Genomic DNA, 26,097 nt, shown 5'->3' on the forward strand with positions numbered 1-26,097 from the left:
TAAAAAAGGTTGCCTTAAACAATTCAATGCAGAATTTTCAGTTATACCATTGAAAGATATATAAGGAAACATAAGGATTCTGCTCCTTCAGTGTAGGGGTAGAACAGAACACTAGAAACTTTGTTTTTCCCCAATAGCTGGCAGTCTTTTTTCTTAAGGCTGCAATCAGGCACACGCTCACGATTAACATTTGGACTTCCTTCCAAGCAGAAGATTGCCTTAGCTGCTTCTACAGAACATTTAGTGTGCTAATGTTGTTCACTAATAGACTGGCTAAGGAGATTCTCTAGCAAACAAATTATGTTGAATTCTGTGAAATTAACTTTCAGCTATAAGCAATGTCAGCCCCCTTATCAACCAAACAATAAGAACAAATTCTCACAAACAACGAATACCTAGTTATTAAAGAAAATACTCTAATTCAGACCAAAAGTACTTCAACTCTGCTGCCTAGAAATTATCCAACACAGGTTGGGGAAGGTACTTTAAATAGCCTGCTGCTACTTACGTAGCAACTGTGTTTTAACTCCTTTCACTTCTTCCATAACCTTTCAGCATAGTATATTTCTATATACCACATGGCAGGGGCAAAGAAACTACGAGGCTTCAATATCAGCTGTTATAGAGATAGAACTAATAAATATGTACGTACTTAGCTGCAACATATAATTTTAGCCACATTTCTTTTATATGGGCCAATGTCACACTTAGGGTCTTTGATTCCTCTAAGTGCAGCTGTAAGTGTGCTGCAGATCATAGTGCAGACTTTGGGGCTGCTGCTCTAGATCGTTGTCTTTTAGCACTTCAACAAGCTAGGTAAAATGAACTTTTGATTCCTTTTATACTTAATGTTAGAAAAAGCTGCTCTTCCTTTCCAAAGAAATAGTCATCGGGGGCAGTCATCACCTGTCAGATGTAGTTAAGCCATTCTGAATATTTTGTCCTGTGTTTTAACCCTGTAGCTCTATCATCCTCTTTTGTTTTTTCATTGTCTCAGCCATGGGGTAACTTAGAGGGAAGAGCTTGCTTTTCCTGAAGAGTTTGGGTAAACTCCCAGAGTTGTTCGTGAGATGGGTGGTGCAGAAATAAATAAAACTACAGGTAGTCCTCACTTAACAACCATTTGTTTAGTGATGGTTCAGATTTACAACGGTGCTGGAAAAACTGACAACCGGTCCTCACACATATGACCATTGCAGTGTCCTTGCGGTCATGTGATAACAATTTGGGTGCTTGGCAAGCAGTTCGCATTTATGACCATTGCAGCATCCTGTGGTCACGTGATTGCCATTTTTTACCTTTCTGGCCAGCTTCTGGCAAACAAAATCAATGGGGAACTGTGTGATTCGCTTAATGACCATGTGGTTTGCTTAACACCTGCAGTGATTCACTTAACAGCCACTGCAAAGGAGGACGTAAAATTGGGTCAGATTTGCTTAATGACTGCTTCGTTGAGCAACCAAAATTCCGGTCCCAACTGTGGTCATTAAGCAAAGACTATCAGTACTTAGAGCAATGCTTGAGTGAGGGCTCCTCTTTTCTCAATTATCCATGGCAGCGCTAGACAAACGGGGACAGGACCCGCCCAACAAAGATAAAGCTTGGCCTATTAACTGGCCAAGTGGCAGCAGCTGCAGATAGCAACCTATTTGCACACACGATCAAAGTAATGTGACATTTTCAATTGTCTTACAACTTTGAAGAATGAAAAGTGTTCCAGCCCTATATTACTGCATGTATACTTTATTATTAATCGGTGGCTGTACACCCACCCAGCCTCTGTGTTGTGATGCCAATACTTCGTATCTAGTAAAATAATCCTAGATTCAATGTGAACTTTAAAAGCATTAGAATTGGGGGCAGTGGAACATATAAGAATTGGTTCTAAAAAGATACAGTTGCCACATAATCCAAGGAGAAAGCACAGGTGCTTTAAAAAGGTGTTCTGTATACTCCAAAGCATCTTTTTACTATGAATTGAAAATGCTGAACAGCCTGGCTGCAAATTATGTTTACCAAATCTCTCACCTTTGAAGGTGTACAATGATCCAATGAAGAACTTGCCCATACAGTACACACATCTAGAGCAGGATTTGTGGCTTCTGTTCTGCTGCTTGTTCAGATTTTGAAGTCAGGATTTACAGAGGTTGGAAGAGTGTCCCACTGCCCAACTGTATGGCCTGGGTCACATACATCACTAAAGTATAAGATAATATGATGTTTGGCTGAGTTTCATATAAAAGCCAGACCACTCTAGCTTGTTCAACAAACGTGGTTAAAATCCTGACTTAATATGTGAAATAGATTATTGAGACTCAGGTGAGTTCACAGAAAGCCTAATGACCTGCAGGGCCCACAAACCCTCATAACGTGGCGTTTGATTTATCTTTGCCAGCGTCTATGTTACACATGAAGTCTGTCTAGAAGGGAATGTTAGCACACGCACACACACACAGGATTCCATACATAACCAGACCAATTTCTGTTGAGGTTGGCACAGCTGAGCAAAGATTATAATGTTAGATAGCAAAGATTTTCAGGTAACCCTCCATAAATTGGTCTTGAGCCATCATTCCCATGGAAGCTGGCAGCAAGAAATGTAATTAGTTACTTCACAAGCTGGGCATGGATCTTGGCTGGAAATAACTGCAAAGTAGCAACAGGAATAAGCTGTAACGCTTGAATAACATTTCTTTACCTGCTATTTCAGTCTGGTTCTTGCCTGCCTGCGTCTGGAATGCTAGAAATGACTAACGTTAGGACTGTGACATTTTGAGTTTCTAAAAAAAAATGTGTCCTGTGTCACAGTTAACTAAGCCAGTTTTAGATACACTTTGAGGAGCTTTCTCACAGATAGAAACCAGTGAGTAGTGTAAAGGTTATACTTATGTACTAGGGCTCTGCAGAACTTCCAGAAGAGGTGCTTGGTATGAGGAGCTTTCTCAGATAGAAACCAGTGAGTAGTGTAAAGGTTATACTTATGTACTAGGGCTCTGCAGAACTTCCAGAAGAGGTGCTTGGTAGCCTGCAGAAGTGCATACAAAGCCCCATTCCGAATCATTAAAGCAGCTGTGTGGATTGCAAGGCTGTGTGCATACGTTTGGTTCACTCCTCAATGAAGCAAAGTGGCTGTGCGTGCCAAGCATAGAGAGGCAGTGGGGAGCAGCTTCCAAGCCAGCCATGCAGTCCCTCCAAACGACATGGCTGCTTTAGCAATTCATGAAGAGGTGTTTCATATATGCTCCCGCCTATTTCAAAGGCTTTACCCACAATATTTCTGAACCTGGATGTCCCCCCCCAACATATGGACATCAATTCCCAGAATTCTCTAGCTGACATGGCCATTGCTGAAAGAGCACTCAGGTTGGCAAATACAGCCTAAAATCGTTACTAAGAAAACGGTGCAAGGATTGACGACTTTGTCCCTGATGGCTAGAAATGATGTGGCATCCAGCCTACCCAGTTGCCCGTTTCTATCAAATAGTGCAGAAACCCTTGTTAAACAGCCGGTCCAGCCCAGGCCTTTTGCATACAGCACATATAAGATATACAGTCCTGGCAAGTACAATTTGATAGACCATTTGTCCATATTATCCAAAGATGCCCATACAGTTATTACATTAGTAGTTGACTGCTGCCAAGAACTTCGCATGCACATGTTGCTGAGGCAAAGCATCAGAACTGCTTTTGTTTTTGTGAACCATTCCTGCCTGCATGAAGCATTTTAAAAGTGACTTTGATTTTGTTACAGAAACCAGTCATGTTCTATCTTTGGTCGCAACAGGAAACAACCCCTCTGTAAACAGTTTCTGCATTTTTAACCAAGCAGTATTGGGACAGAAAGATTTATGTAATGCTAGCTTGAAGATTATTTTTATATCTATATTCTGTATGGATATCTGCTGCAAAACTGAGAAATTGAAACATATTGCCTATATCAATGTTTTCTGCACTGCCTAATTTGTGCCTTGGGAATTGTAAAGTCACCATCCTGCTTTACAGTGGACATTTTATTATTCCTGTAATCATACTGTTTAAAAAAATGTAATCAGGATATATCTATGAACTGATGCAAAGAACCTGCTCTCTCTTTTTCTTATTTGCAGTAAAGGGCTATTTCTAGATCTCCTTTTCATTTTATCCTAGATTTTCAAACTTGGGGAAAGGGGTTCAAGGCATCTCAGAAGTTGCAAAGTTCCCGGGAGAACAGGCATCCTGAAATTTGAGCTTTTCCTAAAGTAGGTAGAAAATAGTCCTGGCTTAAGGCAGGAAGGGACTTAAAAGAGGATAACTGAATGGACTGAATGCTTCTGGCAGGGGATTCTCCTTGATCCATATTGCACTTTTGAGGATGGGAGCAGATTGCATTGCTCACTTTGTGACTGCTTAGGGAAGACTCATTCTTCAATGTCTACGTCAAAAAAAAAAAAAAACCTAATATAAATAACTGAACCAGTAGAGGAAAAAATGGCAATGGGTCCTATTCAAGGTTCATCACCTTCATTTTTAACAATTACCTCAAAAGAACCCAACAAGCCAAAGACTCTATCTCCTGGTTAGAGGTTACACAATTTTAATGAGCTTATCTGGTAAAGCTTATCACGTTCCCTAGGTGTCTGTGCTGGAATTTCAGCAATTGTACGTGTTTCCACTATGAGCAATTTCCTCTTTAAAGTAGTACACTCTAGCCACAGCATTAATTTGAAATGGGATTTAAGGGATTATATTTTTGATCCAGCATTAAGACAATTCCCACCAACAACTCTACCACTGGACATATACAAAGCAATCTAGATGGTCTGAATCCTTGGGTGTGGATTACCCTTGCAAGGCATTTTATACATTCATCCATACAGGTTACAGCTTTAAACTGACCATATTTATTCAAAAGTAGCACCCCAGTTAATTTTAACAAGTTTTTTCCAATGTCAGTACAGAGACATGGAACCTGATCTTGTATCTATTTTTTTTTCCAAAATAAAGGTACAAGGACATGCTCCCAAGAAAATATGCAGATTAAAGCTTAGTGTTTTTAAAGATCGTATGGTAATATATTAGCAAACCAGACGTCCCTGTTTAAACATACGAAGAGTTCATGTCCACAAGAGACAGCTGATCATCATATAAAGACTATTATGCTATGCGACTGATAGGCCCAAGTTTACATTAGTTTTTAGAAACCCCTACGGTGTACATTTTTCTCAGCAGCCTTTGGTATCTTACTAGATACTCACTGTGTGCATCTTAGGTTAAATTCGCCAATTGCCTCTTCGCTGAGACATCTTTTCCCCACTCCTGCATGAAGAAAGGGATAGGCTATGCTGACACCTTGTGGCTTTTGCTGCAGACATAGCCATTACTTGGTCCCAGCATTTGAGTAAACTGCACTGCTAGTTCAGCATCGTACATTTCTTGTAGAGGTGCCTGTTGTCAATAAACCATGTGCTTGGTACTAACTGAATGACTCCATGGAGATGCGGAGGACTTGAGAACATCAGCAAACTAAAATTACATGCACGCGTCAGCCTTCAGTTACCAAAGACTTCAATTCTATCCAATAAAATATGACTGAATTTGACTGTGTTGATGCTGGGAGCCGAAATCAAAGATACAGGAATATTTCCTTTTGCGTGGAAATGGCAAGACCCAGCCAACTAAGGAGAGTGGGTGAATTCCCCCCCCCCATCACTTCCCATAGGATCAATGGTGAGAATGGCATATTTTCAATACTAGCTACAAACTCATATTGTGTCGAACAGGGTTGCTTGGGTCGCTGTATCCAGCCCATTGCTCAGTGAGGACTTAAGATTAAAGCATCCCATTCTTGCTAGTATACACTTGAGCTAGCATATCTAGGCTGCAAAAATCCTTACTAGATGGCAGAAAAGTGTGAGTGTTTTCTGTATCTCTCTCCTGGGGTGGCCTGGATTTTTGCAGACAGATCTGGTAGGCCTAACTATACTTCCAACTCTCTTGATTCTTTTTCTTCTTATAGCTAATTAGATTCTTTTGGGCATTATGCTGCTTACGGCCAATTTAATTTGGGCATTCATTCTAGAATCCAGCAATTTAGTTTTCACCCTGAAGCCAAAGATTAACTAAACATTCTGTCTTCCCTCCAAGGACAGTTATTTCCTATGTGACAAAGACAAAACCACCTTTTTCTATATCCAAAGCAACTTAAATCCTGTAACATAGTAATTCAAAAACAGGATCATCTACACATTTTGGTTGTGAGAAGTGCATGTAAGAAGGCTTCTCTCTCTTCCAAATAACGGCTAAATCCCTAACATTCTTGACTCACTGCCACATTCAGGTGTCTGTTATGCACCAAACAAAGAAACATCTCCCAATTATTATACTGAACACTATCTTCGCTTCCTAACTTCTTTTAATCAAGGAGCCAAAATTGAGCAATTTTTGCATACAGAATTTCTAAAATCATAAGTCATGCATATCTCAAAAACATTTATTGCTAGCGTTTAAATTCTAAATAACTCTATTTGGTATGAAAAGGCCTGGCCATTGTCACAGCTACTATCTTCATGGCAGTAAGAGCTGAAAACAAGTTAACATTCAAAAATTGCAAATCAAGCAAGGTTTAACATGAGTTTGGGATGAACAAGCTCCATCCTCATCTTCCAATTCAAATATTTATTCTTCACAGAGTAAATTTACTCTTCCTCATTCAGACCGGATTCACACTGCATTAATTATGATTTAGTTAACTATGGTCTGTTGAATACATCACAACTGGTGAGGCTCATGCAGCACACTAAATCACAAATAAAGGTGTATAAAGTGGCTAGTACCTCAGACCAAGCCATAGAGTGGTTTGTTTAATTTGGCTTAGTAAAATTGCACAAACCAGACAATGTCAATCCTTGGTACCTCCCCACAAAGCCAGTGTGACTGCATATTTCTCCCTCTTCTCTTTATGTATACGCTACAAGCAAAACTGGGCATTACAGGAGAAGAGGATGGGACAGCATAAGAAAAAATGAACAAAAAGGTTGCCTTTTTCAAGTCAAGCCTGAATCCCAGTGACTCCATAGTGATAACCATGCAGCAATACAGAAATGGTCCACACTGCCTCCTTTCTGGACCCCACCCCCACCCCTTGCTTCCCAGTCTACCCTTCAGCCTGTCTTCCCCAGAGGTCTCTCACTAAGCATGACCCAGCGCCATCCTTACTGAGCTTCCAAGCCAAGACAATGACAGCCAGGTGCTGCCATCTGTTGAGACCAATTAAAAAAGAGCTATTAAAAACACAGTAAACGGTACTTGGAGATTCATAATACAGAAACATCATTAACAGGACCACAATTTGCCCCACTGTTCGGCCTTGGGAATAACCCCCGTGCTCTTTATGAAACAGCAACATTAGCATTTCCCTTTGAGCTGATTCATTTCTAACTTTTTTCAACATGGGCCAGCATAACTAAACCATTAGGCAGCAAGTGAAGTGATGGAACCCACCTTCCAAGGAAGTTAATACATTAGAAGCAGTATCTCTCAACAAAGAAATGTTGTCCAGTCTGAACAGAATCCAAAGCGCAATTATATACTGCACCACTTAAAAGCAGCAGAAAAAAAAAAGACAGACTTTCATTCCTGGCCACACTGGTGCAGGACAGTTTTTGCAAAGGAATCAATTAATAGTGCGGATGCATTCCGGTACCAAACCTCATCAGCATGTTATCACAGCATAAATCACAGCAACCAACTACTCAGTGACCAACTCTTACCATCCTGGAAACTAGATATTTATGGCTACACTGAGGAAAGTTTTACCCAGTCACAAATCAAGGGAAATGGAAGAAGTTACTTGGTGATTAGAGACTGTTAGATGCCCACCCTGCAAATGACAACTTTTTAGCTATTTTTCTTCCTTCTACACAATTAGCTGACAACAAAGGCCCGCATAGTTAAAGCAATGGTGTTCCCTGTAGTAATATATGGCTGTGAGAGCTGGACCATAAGGAAGGCTGAGCGAAGGAAGATCGATGCTTTGGAACTGTGGTGTTGGAGGAAAATTCTGAGAGTGCCTTGGACTGCAAGAAGATCAAACCAGTCCATCCTCCAGGAAATAAAGCCAGACTGCTCACTTGAGGGAATGATGTTAAAGGCAAAACTGAGATGATGTCATGAGTACTGATGGCGAGCAGGAGGGGGCCTCTATCCAGGGGGAAAAATGCATGCGTAGTACTGAGGAATTAAGCAGCCATTCAAAGAGACACAGATCAGACCTGCCTTAACTTTCGGGGTTTATCTGTCTGGGTTTTTCCCACACTTCTTCAGTTTGTTAGGATTCCATTTAATGTAGCAGTAATAAACACTAGAGACCTACTCCTCGTCTCAGCGTGATTTCTGACTGTTAGGACAGATACTTTGGCCACATAATGAGAAGACAGGACACCCTGGAGAAGATGCTGATGCTAGGGAGAGTGGAGGGCAAAAGGAAGAGGGGCCGACCAAGGGCAAGATGGATGGATGACATTCTAGAGGTGAGGGACTCGTCCCTGGGGGAGCTGGGGGTGTTGACGACTGACAGGAAGCTCTGGCGTGGGCTGGTCCATGAAGTCACGAAGAGTCGGAAGTGACTAAACGAATAAACAACAACACACAATTAGCACTATATAAACACCACTATGGCACCCTGCCTCAAAACCATTTCTTAAAAACAGTATAAACCCTGAAAAAAGCCCAGCATAAAGCCTTTGTCCCTATATGGCTGCCAAATGAAATAAGGCATTTCAGACATTTCCATCATCTTGAAAATGCTATGGAGAGACGGGGGGGGAAGAAATGCAAAAGACTCTAAACAACAGCTGTAGTCTGGAAAGACAGCCCAGAATTCTTATGCTTGGTTCTTCTCTGGAGTTCAGAATAAATATACATCCTCATTTCAGAATAAATGGCTATGTCAATCTACATTCAAATATCTATTCACAAGCCATACAGAGAAGGTATCAATATATGTTTATTATAAAACACCACACATTTCAGGAAGTGAAATTAATCATGTCAGAAAGCAATGTCAGTTTGTATTCTCGCCCTCTGCAATGGGTCTTGCATTCCTGCAAACAAAAGTTGCAATGCTTATAACACACCCTTTGAGGATCTCAGCATAAACCCTCTCATAAATGGTGCAGGAAAAAATTCTCTCGATTTCCTTGGTCTTCACCAGGTTGCAACAGGATTGGTTTTATATTTCTTGTAATCGTCCATGCAGAAAAATGCTAGCTCTGTTTCATTAGCTGAAATGAGAAAACACACATATTTCACCTACTTGATGAAGACAGGAGTTTTCCCATCACAGAAAAAAATAGCAATAATTAAGCTGTTACTTAAGGCTGTTGTTGGTTAACGACTTTTTACATCTAATCCCAACAGCAATAAGACATAGTAAACTTGATAGAAGGAATGGGAAGCACCCTTGCTTAAGAACAAAATTCAAAACAAAGACATTCATATATCATTCCACAAGCTGAAAGTACTAGTTCTTCTCTTCAGAATACAAGGAAACAGCTAAACCTGTATTTTAAAGTTCCTTGTTCTATTCCGTGAGAAGGGAGGGAGTTCCCCCCTAAATTAACCTGTAGCCGTAATAATTTAATACTTAGAGGATCAGTAGAATATTTTACAGGTCACTTTACATTCTCCCTCATGACCCATCAAATGTGAGACTGAAGAAGCTAATTTTTCCCCTCTGCCCATGATTAATTCATGAGGCTTCAACAATATGCAAAGTGAAAGACACAAATTGGCTTCTCCAGCAATATCTTCAAATGCCTCTAATTATTCACAGGGGATCTGGCAGAGCTAAAGGAACCACATAGGTTCAGAGCAGGCACAGTTCTTCCCACCAGCAGGTCAAGGACTTCTTCTAAAACAGTAAGTCAGCAACATTACTAATTCAGAGCAGACACACTGCTGATGGAAAGTCATCACAATTAGAAGACGTGGGAGCCTTTTGAAGTGTGAAGCCACCAAGTTCTGCACTCGCTTTTTAAAATTAAACCATAAGTTAATGAAGTCTGCCTGTGTCATGAAGGAAGGAGCAGGGGCGGGGGGAGCGATGACTGAATATTGACTAGGAAATCTGCAGAAAGCAAGGAGAGGGTCTAGGAGGAATGAGAACTGATTGCAGCCACTTCGCACAGAACTTTCGGGTGAAACGCACAAGTTCAAGCCTTGCTTATCAGATAATGATTACCAAAAAAAAAGTTATTCTATTCTCACAATTTTTTTTTCCAATGAGGGGACCTGTTCAGAAAGTCACATCTGGGTTTGTAGACCCAGGGAGTCATCAGGAGCAAGCTTCAGATTTGCACCCTTACTCTAATACTTCTACAAATGAACAAAAACATTCCATGTTTATTTGGATGCTGGATCTCTCCCCCTTGGAATTATTCAGTTTTCTATGAAAACAAGAGAAAGAGCATCAGTGCTCAGGTGCTGATCCCTTCCTCCCAGGATTAGGTTGGCTTTCATTCTACTGGCTTTTCAGAAAGGCGTAAAAACCTGGCTTTTCTGGAGAGCTTTGAAATAGCTTGGTGATGAGGACAACCTTCCTGCTATGGGTTAGGATGCTGTGGCTCTATGAGGCACTGTTGTTTTCTTTTGCTAATGTTTACTATGGTTTTTTATTTTAATGCACTATAATTATTCTTATGGTTATGGTTATTGTTGTTATTCAAGCCACTTTGAGCACAGGCATATAGACTGCAGATAATAGTTAAACACGAACAGTGCTGGTACTCGCCCCCTCGCTGCATATACCAGAAAAAAGACGTGTTTCCTTTTTCTTACCCTCAAGCTAACTCTATCTTACAAAGAGACACATTCAAGTCATTTCAAAATATCTTATTTAAACAATACATTCTTCTCAGCTGCCAGTTTAATTGTTCAGATTATTTTTAGTACTTTTAGGGGGTTTCATAACCGCCCTTACTTGGAGGCTTAAATGTTGAAAGAAAAGCTTCCATGGACCAAATGGCCAAAAGGACAGCCTGTCCAATGATCAGAGAACACTCTACTTTTCCTGTCCTCTCTTCACCATCAGAAGTTATATTCTCCTAGGGCATTGAGCTCCCCCTGGGACATATCCACAACTGGAATACTTAAGGCTTTCATTAAAGCAGGGATGGGTAACCCACAGCCCATAACCCACATGAGGCTGCCCAGAACCCTGTTTCTGGCCCCTAGACTGGAGCAGGACCAAGAACTTTCAGGCATCTTGTTCGGGGGGATGGAGGGCCCACAAAATTACTTCCAGTCAGATGAAAACTTCATCTGGGGGGTGGGGGTGGGCAGGGGAATGTCCAAAGCTTTCTGGTCTGGTGGGGCTTAGTGATTACGGGGGGAATGGGAGAGGGGAATGTGTGTGTGTCTGAGGCCTTGCAATCATTCCCATCATTATTTGGAGTTCTTATACAGTACCAAAAATTGTACACCAGAATTTGGCCATTTTGCTGTGGAATTTCTGTGGTGTAATCTCATGGTGTTTGGAGGACTACAGATTGGATATTCATAATAGTACATTCTGGTGTCTTCTGGAGTAGTCCAATGTTTTCCCTGAACATACAGATCTGGTCATTCCGAAGGCGGTTTAATATTTCCCCAAAATGTTAAGTCCCAGACCACATTTGGAAAATGGCAAATTTTCTTTTTTCTTTATTTCTAGTTCCAGAATAATCACTTTAGGAAAACAACAAGAATGGAAGCTGGGGCCAGGGACACAGAGAAAGGAATCAGCAATGATCACCTCCTCTTTTCCATCCACTGAGCATTCTGAGCCAAAATCTTCTCAAGGAAGCTAACATCAGCAGAAAAGAGACAATCTTCCCTCTACGTTCACTATTCCGATACTGAATGTTACATCATGAATTTGGGGGGGGGCATTTCTTGTAGGGATGATTCTGGAGGGTGATAAGTTTAAAACTTCTCACCTTTGCATCATCCTGATGCAAAGAAGATGGTTACAGAACATCTCACCAGCAAACCCTCCCATTGATCCATTGCACCAATCCTCATCACTTTCCCTCAACAAATCACAGCAAGAAAATGTTCCTAATCATGAAATGCTTGATGCTATACAAGAGTAAAGTCCAGACCATTGATGATTTAGACAGCTCTTGCCCTGTAGTTGGAAAATATGAATTAAGTTGAAGGTTTCTCTAGAATCATGGATTACGGTGAAAACACTAGAGGATTCATATAGCCCATGGGCCATTGGTTACCTACACGTGGACCTACCCAGTGTACAGCTTTCCATTAAAAAAAATCCTACACCAATCTGTGATCAGCTTCTCCCATTTTCAGTCATTTTAATGAGACACTTCATTCAAAGACCCCGTTTTCTCTGATGCGGCCACCTGATCATTTCCTATTCTGAGTTATTACTGTAACTTCAAGTATTTACATTTTGTAAGCCACCTAAAATTGTGACTGAGATTGTGGCCTTTTAGTTTGATTAAATAAATAACAATGAATATACTGTTTTAAGCAGGATGCTGTGTGTCCAGAGAACTTTATATTTATTTTGGCTTTGAAGGGGAGGTATAGGTAGTCCTCATTTAGCGACCACAATTGGGTTTGGCAACTAAGTGAAACACCATGCTTTTACAATTTTACTTCAGCTTTCCTTTGCTTTACAGACTTGCAAAGGTCGTAAATGCAAGGATTGGTTGCAAAGTTACTTTTTTATCACCATAACTGCGAACGGTCATTAAACAAGGCAGTCGCTAAACAAGGACCTACCTGTATTGCCAAATCAATGTTTAACTGACACCCTGCAGCCACCTGGTTTGGCCTACACAATCCTCTTTCCCTACATTTCTTACAGCATAGCATACCCCAGGGCACTCTGCTTCAGAGATCCAGGTGATTCCAGCACTGTGCTTTATTAAACAGATGCCTCTCTCATGTCTCCCTTCTTAAATTTCCAACCAAAACATCTATTTAAATGTTACTGAAAAGACTAAGCCGGCGTGCTACTAATAACCAAACTGTCAATCATTTAAAATTATTCTCTGCAGAGTTCTCTTCTTAAAGCAACGCCTTCATTGCCATTCTGTAGGGAGAGACACGGTGCCCTCAAGCCCAATGATCTGAATGTACATTAAGCTGACCTCCTCTCCTGCTCCTGAATAATTACCGCGCTGTGCACTGAGCATCAGGAGTAGCTTTTGCTTTTCGGCTGGCTATCCAAATATAGTCACCTGTTCCCAGGATAAAGGCAAGCACAATGAACCACGTCTTCAGTCAGTTCAAATGAACAACCTACCTACTCCAGCCGCTTTCAAGGCGCTGTCCTCTGCCAAAATGAGTTTGTCGTCATCTTCTAAACTCACAACAAGTTCATTGGTCTAGAAATGTGGGGAATGGGGGAGGGGGAATGAGAGAGTAGACGTTTTCCAACATCAAGAAAAAGAATGTAGGCAAATAAATCTAGGGGGAAATGAGGAAGCAATGATAAAACGTACCTTAGAGCCGTGTGCCTGATGGATGATCTTCATTGTGTCTGAAAGATTAATTACTTACTTTGAGACATATTTGATCTTGAACACTCACTGTTACTTGCCAGATTTCATGCATACTTCATTTATTCTGCAGTAGTTCTGTTATACGTAGGGTCGCCATGAGTTGTGAACAACTCGACGGCAACTAACAACAAGTATTACTTTTACTAATTTAACTAGAAGTAGAGAGTTATCACAGTTTGAAATACAAAACCAACTCGTCGAGCGATACCGCTTGCGATAAACGAACACAAATTTAGACCCATAAAAAGAGGTCTCAATGAATCAATAGGACCCAAGTAAGCATACAGAAGTTTGCAGCCAGTTGTTATTTATTTCATTATAATTAATTTGCGCATAAATACATCCTTGTATGGGTTTTAACGATTAATTTGTTGCCAGCCTTAAAAATATTATCAATTGTAACCTCTGTCTTAAAATAAAACGTTTTCATACATACAGATCTCCTATCCAAACTGCATGAAACGCAAACACAGGGCAGCATTGTTAAGACTATGCAAAGAAACAAATCAACAACAACCAGCATCTCTTTAGTCAAATTCACACTCCAGTATGGATTCCCTTTTTTTTGAATAAGAATTTTATTAAATTTGAAACAAAGATAAAAGCTACATAAAAAACAAAAAACTACAAAAAGAAAAAGAAACTGAACAAGTGTAAAACACAAGAAAAAAAGAATTTTAAAGATTACATACAAAGGTGACTTCCAACTTTCAACAGCGATATCGTACAGCAATTTCCATAGTCAAACCCTTACTCTCTATCAAACCAAGATCACGTTATTTCTATAAATCAATCCATTAACACATGTGCAAATCACTAATACAATTGTTCCTTCCCCTTACATAAAAAAGTATGCCTGTGTGTGTGTGTGTATACATAAATTTCTAAATCAACTTCCCTCCCCCATAAGACAACAGCCATTTCATTATTTCCTTCCTACTACTATTCTAAATATTTCTGTCTGTTGTTGTTTATTCGTTTAGTCGCTTCCGACTCTTCGTGACTTCATGGACCAGCCCACGCCAGAGCTTCCTGTCAGTCGTCAACACACCCAGCTCCTCCAGGGACGAGTCCGTCACCTCTAGAATATCATCCATCCACCTTGCCCTTGGTCGGCCCCTCTTCCTTTTGCCTTCCACTCTCCCTAGCATCAGCATCTTCTCCAGGGTGTCCTGGCTTCTCATTATGTGGCAAAGTATTTCGGTTTCGCTCCCACCGCTGAAGCCATTTTGTGAAAATGCCCTAAGATGCTTTCAATATTCCAGATGTTCGAGCAAGGAAAGGGACTTCTGTGTTACTGATTTGCTTCCGATTTCTGTGATATGTGAAGCCACACATTGTTGTGTGAACTGTATCACTCTGCTCTCTTCCAGCAGTGATTTTAAATCTCAGTATAGCATGATGCATGAATGTAGCCTATCCAAACAATGATTTCTTAGCTATTGGGGCCCACCTCTGATCTGGTTTACATGGAAGCCTTTTGCCAGCTGAGTCGAACTGCTTGCCATCCATCTATGAGTGGGCAGAACATTATATAAGCATGGAATCGGCTGATCCTCCTCCTGCCTTCTTTTCAAGGCACTGCAGCTACCTGATTTGCCTCCCAGGTGATGGATTTTATGTACCTTGAGGCTGCCCTTGGGTGGTGTGGGGAGCAGGGGGGGAACACCCTGCTTTAACAGTGGGACAATTAAGGACTGTTTAAACCTGCCTCGTTCATAGACTGAGGAAGAGATACAGGGCATGTCATGGTGGTTGTTTATTCATTTAGTCGCTTCCGACTCTTCGTGACTTCATGGACCAGCCCACGCCAGAGCTTCCTGTCGGTCGTCAACACCCCCAGCTCCCCCAGGGACGAGTCCGTCACCTCTAGAATATCATCCATCCACCTTGCCCTTGGTCGGCCACTCTTCCTTTTGCCTTCCACTCTCCCTAGCATCAGCACCTTCTCCAGGGTGTCCTGTCTTCTCATTATGTGGCCAAAGTATTTCAGTTTTGCCTTTAATATCATTCCCTCAAGTGAGCAGTCTGGCTTTATTTCCTGGAGGATGGACTGGTTTGATCTTCCTTCTCTCAGCCTTCCTTATGGTCCAGCTCTCGCAGCCATATGTTACTACGGGGAACACAATTGATTTAACTATGCGGACCTTTGTTGTCAGTGTGATGTCTCTGCTCTTAACTATTTTATCGAGATTTGTCATTGCTCTTCTCCCAAGGATTAAGCGTCCTCTGATTTCCTGACTGCAGTCAGCATCTGCAGTAATCTTCGCACCTAGAAATACAAAGTCTTTCACTGCTTCTACATTTTCTCCCTCTATTTGCCAGTTATCAATCAAGCTGGTTGCCATAATCTTGGTTTTTTTGAGGTTTAGCTGCAAGCCAGCTTTTGCACTTTCTTCTTTCACCTTCATCATAAGGCTCCTCAGTTCCTCTTCGCTTTCAGCCATCAAAGTGGGATCATCTGCATATCTGAGATTGTTAATGTTTCTTCCAGCAATTTTAACTCCAGCCTTGGATTCCTCAAGCCCAGCATGTTGCATGATGTGTTCTGCGTACAAGCTGAATAGGTAGGGTGAGAGTATACAGACCTGCCGTACTCCTTTCCCAATCTTAAACCAGTCCGTTGTTCCGTGGTCTGTTCTTACTGTTGCTACTTGGTCGTTATACAGATTCTTCAGGAGGCAGACAAGATGACTTGGTATCCCCATAGCGCTAAGAACTTGCCACAATTTGTTATGGTCCACACAGTCAAAGGCTTTAGAATAGTCAATAAAACAGAAATAGATGTTTTTCTGAAACTCCCTGGCTTTTTCCATTATCCATCGGATATTGGCAATTTGGTCCCTAGTTCCTCTGCCTTTTCTAAACCCAGCTTGTACATCTGGCAATTCTCACTCCATGAATTGCTGAAGTCTACCTTGCAGGATCTTGAGCGTTACCTTACTGGCATGTGAAATGAGTGCCACTGTTCGATAGTTTGAACATTCTTTAGTGTTTCCCTTTTTTGGTATGGGGATATAAGTTGATTTTTTCCAATCTGATGGCCATTCTTGTGTTTTCCAAATTTGCTGGCATATAGCATGCATTACCTTGACAGCATCATCTTGCAAGATTTTGAACAGTTCAGCTGGGATGCCATCGTCTCCTGCTGCCTTGTTATTAGCAATGCTTCTTAAGGCCCATTCAACCTCACCCTTCAGGATGTCTGGCTCTAGCTCACTGACCACACCATCAAAGCTATCCCCGATATTGTTATCCTTCCTATACAGGTCTTCTGTATATTCTTGCCACCTTTTCTTGATCTCTTCTTCTTCTGTTAGGTCCTTGCCATCTTTGTTTTTGATCATACCCATTTTGGCCTGGAATTTACCTCCAATGTTTCTAATTTTCTGGAAGAGGTATCTTGTCCTTCCTATTTTATTGTCTTCTTCCACTTCCATGCATTGCTTGTTTAAAAATAATTCCTTATCTCTTCTGGCTAACCTCTGGAATTTTGCATTTCGTTGGGCATACCTCCCCCTATCACTGTTGCCTTTTGCTTTCCTTCTTTCTTGGGCTACTTCTAGTGTCTCAGCAGACAGCCATTTTGCCTTCTTGGTTTTCTCTTTCTTTGGGATGTATTTTGTTGCCGCCTCCTGAACAATGTTGCAGACTTCTGTCCAGAGTTCTTCTGGGACCCTATCTACTAAGTCCAGTCCCTTAAATCGATTCTTCACCTCCACTGCATATTCCTTAGGAATATTAGTGAGCTCATATCTAGCTGATCTGTGGGTCTTCCCTAATCTCTTTAGTCTGATCCTAAATTGTGCAAGAAGAAGTTCGTCATCTGAACTACAATCAGCTCCAGGTCTTGTTTTTACCGACTGTATAGATGTCTGCCACCTTTGGCTGCAAAGGATGTAGTCAATCTGATTTCGGTGTTGTCCATCTGGTGAAGTCCACGTATAAAGCTGTCTCTTAGGTTGCTGGAAGAGAGTGTTTGTTATGCGGAGTGAGTTGTCTTGGCAAAATTCTATCAGCCTATGTCCTGCTTCGTTTTGTTCTCCCAGGCCAGGCTTACCTGTAATTCCAGGTGTCATTTGACTGCCCACCTTAGCATTCCAGTCTCCCGTGATGAAAATAACATCTCTTTTAGCCGTGTTGTCCAGTAGGTGCTGCAGATCCTCATAAAACCGCTCTACTTCAGCTTCTTCAGCATCTGTGGTTGGGGCGTATATTTGGATCACTGTGATGTTAGATGGCTTGCCCTGAATTCGAATTGAGATCATTCTATTGTTTTTTGGATTGTATCTGAGCACTGCTTTAGCCACTTTACTATTAATTATGAAGGCTACTCCATTTCTTCTGTGGTCCTCTTGTCCACACTAGTAGATCTGGTGGTCATTTGATGTGAAGTGGCCCATTCCAGTCCATTTCAGTTCACTGACACCCAGAATGTCTATCTTTAATCTTGACATCTCACCAATAGCCACATCCAATTTGCCCTGGCTCATAGATCTTACATTCCAGGCTCCAATGGTGTGTTGATCCTTAGAACATCGGATTTGCCATTCACCACCAACACTGTCGGCCGCTAGCCGTCCTTTCGGCTTTGAGCTAGCTGCGTCATCACGTCTGGGGCTAGTTGAACTCATCCTCTGTTCTTCCCCAGTAGCATTTTGACCATCTTCCGACCTGGGGGTCTCATCTTCCGATGGTAGACCGACATATCTCTGGTTGTACTGATCCATTGAGTTTTCACGGCAAGAATACTGGGGTGGGTTGCCATTACCTTCCCCAGGGATCGCATTTAGTGTGACCTCTCTGTCATGACCTTCCCGTCTTGGGTGGCCCTTCACGGTTTAGCTCATGGCATCATTGAGGTGCTCAAGCTCCAGCACCACGACAAGGTAACGATATTAAAGATCGAGTTATATAAACATGTAAATTGTCTGCTTTTATAATCAATAATGCTACCACAGTCTTAACCCTATCAAACCTAAAGACCAAAATAAAATATTATTGTATCTCACCAATACCTTTTAAATCTTACAAATCAAAAGTCATGTAAATCTTAGTCCAAATCGTTAGAAAAAATAAAATCATAATAGCCTCATTATCAGTCCAGTTACACATTCTTAATTGTTTACCCCTCCTCAAAATACACCAGGGCATTTACATATCTCCCTATTACACATGAGGGATTTTTTTTTACGAAAGTCAGACAGCCCAACTGCCCCCTCAAAAACTCAGATCTCTCAGCAAAGAAAAAACTCCCACAAAACATATTCTCTTTCCCATAACACTGGCCCAGATAGCCATAAAATTTCCCCAGCAAAGCAACTCCCTGTGCAGTCTTAAACTCAGACTGTCGTTTTAGTCCCCTCAGCACCAAACACTCCAATACGGATTCCAACGTTCGGTTCTCTTATGCTTGTTTTAGAATTATATAGTTAAAAGAGAAACCACACAGACAGGAGATTTTAGTTTAATTAGATCGCTAGGATTATTTCTAGTTCCAGTCAAGTAACCATTGTATGTTTTGGGAGCATGTGGACTGTCATTTTTTTAATACCCCAATTCACCTTGTTTTAAGAAGTTAACAGTTCTGTTTCCAGTCCAGTTATTGACATAAAAATTCTGTTAGCGTACATACCTCATTATTCCTCCACTTCTAATGCATGTACTTAATTATAAACACAAAATAAAATCTGGTATGAAGCAAGCTAAGAATGTGGTTTATACTGGACATTATTTATACCAACAAACTGAGCTCACACTACAGCAGCTGAATTTCTCTTTATCAATCAACCGACTGGGGAAAAAAAACTAGCACATCTTAAAAATATGAACAGTTTCTCCAAGTTCACGAATTTATCCATTTATAGAATGGCTTAATCTATTCTGTCTCACCTAATTATATGAGACTGCTAAGAACTACCAGGCTTCAGATGAATGATTCTTGTTAGCAGTCAAAACTCAGGTTTGTTAGAACCAACAGTTTTTGCCATTTTTTATCTTGGAGCAATAACAGTGTTTCACAAGAAAACTTCCGTCTATCTGATTTTGCTTCCCACCCCATCCCTGCTCTGCTCCCCAACTACCCAGAGCAGATATCTTGGGAGGAGAAATCCATTCCCCTGACCCCAACCCATCTGGAAAGACTTTAACTCAGCATCACTTTCTCTTATGTTTGAGAATGCAAGATACTATGTTTCCAAAAGGGGGAAATACACCATTTTCACAACAAAGAGAAAGCTAATTAAATCCTCAAGGGCTTATTTCTTGTCATTTGAAAATAAAGGGTATTCAGTGGAATGAGAAAACAATGGGACTGAATTGTATTAATCAATACCTTGTGATTTCAAGTCATAACCAGATTGTGGTAGAAACCAGCAACTATTAAAACACCACTTTGATTTTTCTCACACTAATGCTCCATTTAATGTATATAAAAATTAAACTAATGAAATTAAGAAATCATTAAACTTGAAAACATACTAATTCCTACTTCAAGCTTTATTGTCAGTGTACCCTGCAAGGGCTTTACTATGGAATTCTGCCATCTACTGTCTCGTAATCTCAATAGGCTGGCTACACAATATTGCCAATCCCTATTATTTTTGATATAACATTTTCCAAATCAGTTTAATATATTTTGTTTTTGGTTTTAATATTGTTCTGCAAGCAAGCAATGCAATTCTACTAGGAAAATTTTGAAACTCTAACTATATCCTCAGAATTAGTTAAATACTGTAATAGAGGCATTACTAATCCCACTAGGTATATAATTCTTTACCTGTGCCAAAAGGATGTGCATTATTTGGTTTACTTTTAAACATTTCCCAGCTAGGGCACTGTTTTTATATTAGCATGTTCCAACGCATTACAGTACACAAATTCATTTACTGAAAAACTGACATGGTCATTAAATGAATGTTAACAGAGATATAGCTAAACTTCTAATTCTTTCAAACATCCAGTATCTGCATTATTGGCATAAAAATTGGGCTCCTATAATTCATTAATTTACCTGTTAATTTACTAATTCTTGTTTTGATTTAAATATTACTTCATCTAGCAAATTCATCTTTAAGACCCTACTTCTTTATCTCGGCTCTCATTTGCTTCTTATTTACTATGTAAATTCTGTCAGCATGTAAGTTCTTATCCCATGCTTCCAGCCCCTACTTGGCTCCCCCTTCTGACCTCACAATTAGTTGCTGGATATTGAAATGCAGAAGCATGGAAGAAACTGATTTCAAAGGATTGTGGGTCATGACTGGCATTTCAGCACGTGAGCCAAGTCCAAAAGGCATTTTTGGATGATGATAAAAAATTCATACCCCAAGGGCAACTCTGATAATTAATACACAATGAATGAATAACGTGCAGGGTAACGTGGACTTGAGTTCCAAGAGGTACAACTCCAGGCGGAAAAGTTCTAAGCACAATGGAATTGCAATGCTATTTTTTCATTCCTAATCCTTTTTTCTTTCCTAATTCTTTCAACTGGTCTCACCAGGAATCCAGCTTTGTTGGCACCAGTGGCCAGCTGGCAGCCAACAGGTTCATAGGATTCAAACCAGGCTCAAGACAGAATGAAATGCCAGCAAGAACATTATTGAAAGAGAATTACAGATTAAAAGAAAAAGCATACCAAACTACATCCCTTCAGCTTGTCAGGACCCCCAGAATGACAGCAGATGCACCCCCTTGAACCAGCTGGCAGTGGTGTAGTACCATTTTCTGGGTCTTTAAGTCTATGCAAGGTTCAGGGTCTGGGGCCTGTCGTCTCCGGGAATATAAACAACACTTGGGGTTGGCCTAGTGCAGGGTTTCTCAACCTTGACAACTTTAAGATTTCTGGACTTCAACTCCCAGAATTCCCCAGCCAGACATCTTAATGTTGCTAAGGTTGAGAAACACTGGCCTAGTGGCACATCTTACCAATGATTTGGTCATAATTCACAGTTGATCCACTGTCAGCGGTATTTTTAAATAAAATTTGGACTCCAGTCCCCAACACCTGGAGATGTTTGATGACGTATCTTGTAATGACTTGGGAACCCAGACTCTTGATCCTCTGCCGTGAGACATTATTTCTGACATACCTCTACTTTTCTTCCCTTCTGCAGGTATCATACTAGAGAATGCCTATTGTTCCCTTGATCTGAATTGTTACAAGCATCAGTACAGGTAAAGGGCTCAAAGGCAGGAGTGATTTACAATACAGTGATGCCATCTGCGAAGTTTGCTAAGAAACTTTTTTTAAGCAATACAAAACTTCCTTGGTAAAAGTGATTACATGCTATTTACAACAGTTTGTTACCTTATCTATGCAGAAGGAAAAAGTAGACGCCATTAGCTCCTCACCAACCAGCGCCACTACCAGCTTGCTTCAACATTCACTGCATTTTTAACCCTGAAACCATTTTACATGTAAGTACTCAAAAATAATTACTCTCTTTTTAAGCTAGCCCAAGTCATCATACAAGGAGATTCCTTTCAGATGTTAGAACAGATGTTAGATTCCTGTCAGAGGTTAGAACTGGAGTCAATACCAGAAACAGGTAACCAGCACTATATAAGGCTAATGGGAGATCTGAACAAGAGTTCACTTCTGAGCTGGGATTATATAATATATTGCTGAATTTCTCTGAGGGGAGCCTTTGGGACTGTCAAAATGAGGGCAAAGATTGCCCATCTCAGAACTGAAGCTTAGCATGATGAGTGAATCAGACAACTGTGACTTATTCAACAGACTGTAGTCCAGGCAGTCCTCACTTAATGACCACAATAGGGACTGGAAAATTGGTTAAGCGGTGCAGTAGTTAAGTGAGTCACCACATGACTGGACCCGATTTTATGACCATTTTTACAATGGCCTTTAAGCAAATCATGGGTCATTAAGTGAATCACCACAGTTGTTAAGTGAATCCAGCTTCCCCAATGACATTTTTTGCTGGAAAGCAGCAAAAAAGGTCACAAATCACGATCATGTGACCCAAGGACACTGCAACTGGTCGTAAATGTGAGCCTGCTGCTAAGTGCCCAAACTGCAATCACATGACTGTGGGGATGGTGCAACAGTCATGTGAGTACAGGTCATAAAGCACTTTTTTTGAGGCCATCGTAGCTTCAGACCATCGTAAAACGGATGGTCGTTAAGCAAGGACTACCTGTAAAGCAAACCATGATCTGATCTTGTCAGGTCAGGTACTAAAGACTGGCACCATTGCCCAGAATGAGCATCACTAAGTCAGTAAGTTCTGTTATTTTAAAAATAAGGAAAGAATATTACCATATGTATATTTTCGAAAGGGTGGCAGAAGTTCTGTCCGTGATGCCACATCTAGAAGGGGAGCAAAAATGACAATCAACGCTGTTTTACCTTACGTTTAGCAGTGTATGTAAACACCTGGACCATTATCTTAGACCAAGAGAAAAAAAGCTGCATTTCAAATTCCAGTCAAACTCCACCAGATCCAGTGGAACTCACTTCCAAAGTATAAATATTTATCAATGAGATCTTTTCCCAAAGAGTCCAACAGGGGGCAGCAGCTAATCAACTTTCACTGATCTTGAAAGGCTAAGCAGGGTCAGATCTGGTTAGTACTCAAAGGGGAGGCCACCAGGATGGTAGGCTAGACTGAGAAAGCATCCCCCAAGACAGCAGTGACAAAACACTCCCCAGTCAAGAAAACTGCATAGTTGTATCCACATAGTCATCAGGGATTGAGTCTGACTGATGAGGATCTTTGCATTTTGGTAAAGACATCTTCGAGGCAGGCTTGACTTCTTCTGACCACATGGATACTCCATAGAGTTTTCATGGCAACAATGTGAAAGTTTTAACAGGGTTTTTTTTAAAACTTTTACATCCAATATAAGTGGTCCTCATTTAACAACCACTCATTGGTTCAAACTTACAATGGCACTGAACAAGTGGTAGTTATAACCAGCCCTCATACTTATGATGGTCACAATGTCCCAGTCATGTGGTCACAATTTGCGATCTTCCCTGCTGGCTTCTGACAAGCAAAGTCAATGGGGAAGCCGGTAGGAAGTAGCAAGTCGTGATCATGTGAGGTCCTCACTTAACAACCCACACAGTCCTCACTTAACAGCAGCAACCGGGACTGCTATCGCTAAGTGGTGCCATCATGTGGTTTTTCGACTTACAACCGTGTTGCTTAATGATGGAGTTTCCAGTCCCAATTAATGTTGTTAAACAAGGACTACCTGTAAACATAGTTAAAACAGACAATGGATATAATAACCATAATGATGTTACAGATTATCGAGTGAAATTATATAATTCAGAATCTGCCATCTAAAATCTTGATTTTTTTAAAAATTTTTATATTTTGGTGCCTTTGAGTAAATGTTGACTCCTGGAGACTGCCTCGACATCTTTGAAGTCCCTGCAAGGTTTTTCGGAAGTGGTTTGCCCTTGCCTGCTTCCCAGGGCTGAGAGAGAAGGACTGGCCCAAGGTCACCCAGCTGGCTTTGTGCCTAAGGCAGGACTAGAACTCACGGCCTCCCAGTTTCTAGCCTGGTGCCTTAACCACTACTCCAAACTGGCTCTTAATATCTTGACATATGATACTATAAAAAACCTTGCATTGTAGGTGGATCTTCCCAGGGAAACCATACATTCTGGGAGAAACAGAACTTTACTGAGTTTGACTTTTCCAAATCATGGTGTAAAAGAAATACTGTAGGAACAAAGGAGATAATATATAATCAAATCAGACAACTGGCCCAACCAACACTATAATGATGTTCCTGGCTGGCTGACTGCAGCACTCTAGTTCTGTTTCATTTTTCCAGCCTTCCCTAAATATGTTCCAGTTCTTCTGCCAGAGAGCTATCAGCAGAATCCCCTCCCCATTTTTTCTCTCTCTCCTGCCAATTAGTTTTTGAGCAAAGTCAACCCTCACAGCTTCTTACCCTTCTTCACAAATGCAATGAATTCTTTTACAGTCTGGTCCAGGTTAACATTATGGTACAAAACTGGTCTGAAATTACGATGCTCAAAAGATCGAATGAGGCGAACAGTAACCGTCACACTTTTGGAGGACATGTGAATTACCTGGAAGGCAAAAACATAATAAAACACTGAACTATTGCCTTTGAAAAAACTTGTTTTCTTTGGAAAATAAGAATATAAGAGATCAACTGAGAGGTCCAAAGAGATTTGCAAAAAGTTTGTAATTATTTCATTAATTTAACACCTATTGCAGAAATTTAGAAACATTTGAGTCCTATTTTGAAATGAGGACAGTCAACAAGAAGCCTTGAAAGATGCAGAGAAAAGGAGACATAGCACAGGTGATGTTGAAAGAAAACTAGTTAGTGGATACTGACCCACTGTACTTCCATATTCTTCCTCCCAGTGTCCACTACTTTCTCTTATCATTTCCTCCTCTGCCCCTTTAATTTTTTTAAAATCTAAATTTAAGATTTTCCCCGAAGATCTCAAACCGCAGGAAGTTCTCAGATATAAGAAACAGATTTCATCCACCTTCGGAATGAAGGCAAATCCTAGGGTTACCCGATCTGGCCGGCAAAAGTCCAAAAGATCGGTAGGCGGCAACAAAGAGACCCTTCTATTTTGAGGCACTGTAGCCTGCGATCTAGCGATCGTCTGGATTTCTTCAGCCCATGTCTGGTACCTCTAGTGAGTCCAACAGTAATTGAGCCATTTCAAAAAAGATCATACAAGGCCTGTCACAGTACGGTAAGCTTCACATGAGTCGCTACACAATGGGGAGGAGCAATGTAATCAAAATACGAAGTTCCTGTTTGCACGTGCATTTTGGTGCACGCGTGTATATATATCTGTGATGAGAAGCCTCGTGCGAACTCACGGCTGCAATAAGAGCATTACAGCTATACGGGGCTGCGGGGCAGCGTTTAATTTACTTTTATTTATTTATTTACATTTAGTCGCCGCCCAACTCCAATGGACTAATTACAAACCCCCACCCAGCTGCGGGCACCGGGGAAACGCCTTCGCCTGGCGTAGTGGTTCCCCAGGTTCTAACGCCTCCCAACTTCAAGTACCGATAAACCTTGCGCGTGGCACCCCAGTCCGCATCTCCTTCAGCCTCATCGCAATGCACGTCACTCTGCCTCCGAAATCACCTGCCACTCCCCGTGACACCGTCGCTAAGAGTCCGACTTTTCTCCCAGGCGAGCCAAGAGCCCAGCTTCCTCCCCTCGCTCGCAGGCTCGCATTAGCGAAACCGCTCAAACCCCGCCCCTGCCGTAGAATCACGTGGCTACAAGGCACGTGAAAGTCATTCATCCGCTGGTTCCTCGCCTACCGCCTCTCATTTCCTGGTGGGAAGAGACGTCCGTCTCCACGCTTCTACTATTCTCCGCCCCTCTCGTCAACGATTGGCTGTTCCTCCCACTTTTGCGTTCCACCTAATGACGACACCTAGAATTCCCTTTTCTCTTTTGGGAGCTTTCGTCGCCTTGCAATGCCTGGTGCGTGCGTCCGCCGCCCTTTCTCTCCTTTCCCTACTTCGCTTGACCTCGATCATAAAGATTTTTC

At 41.2% G+C, this 26,097-nt stretch overlaps 1 protein-coding gene across 1 annotated transcript; it reads right to left on the reverse strand.

Moving 5' to 3' along the window:
- Positions 1 to 8,965: 8,965 nt before the first annotated feature.
- On the reverse strand, positions 8,966 to 24,620 carry C1H2orf76 (chromosome 1 C2orf76 homolog). The gene is made up of 5 exons (XM_063288728.1): positions 24,486 to 24,620; positions 22,834 to 22,884; positions 13,491 to 13,528; positions 13,292 to 13,373; positions 8,966 to 9,260 (listed from the first exon to the last, which is right to left on the reverse strand). The coding sequence occupies exons 1-5, from the start codon at positions 24,616 to 24,618 to the stop codon at positions 9,184 to 9,186; spliced, it is 381 nt and encodes a 126-aa protein (XP_063144798.1). The 5' UTR covers positions 24,619 to 24,620; the 3' UTR covers positions 8,966 to 9,183.
- Positions 24,621 to 26,097: the final 1,477 nt, after the last annotated feature.

The sequence above is a fragment of the Candoia aspera genome, chromosome 1, assembly GCF_035149785.1.
Source record: "Candoia aspera isolate rCanAsp1 chromosome 1, rCanAsp1.hap2, whole genome shotgun sequence".
In the NCBI taxonomy this organism is placed as follows: Eukaryota; Metazoa; Chordata; class Lepidosauria; order Squamata; family Boidae; genus Candoia; species Candoia aspera.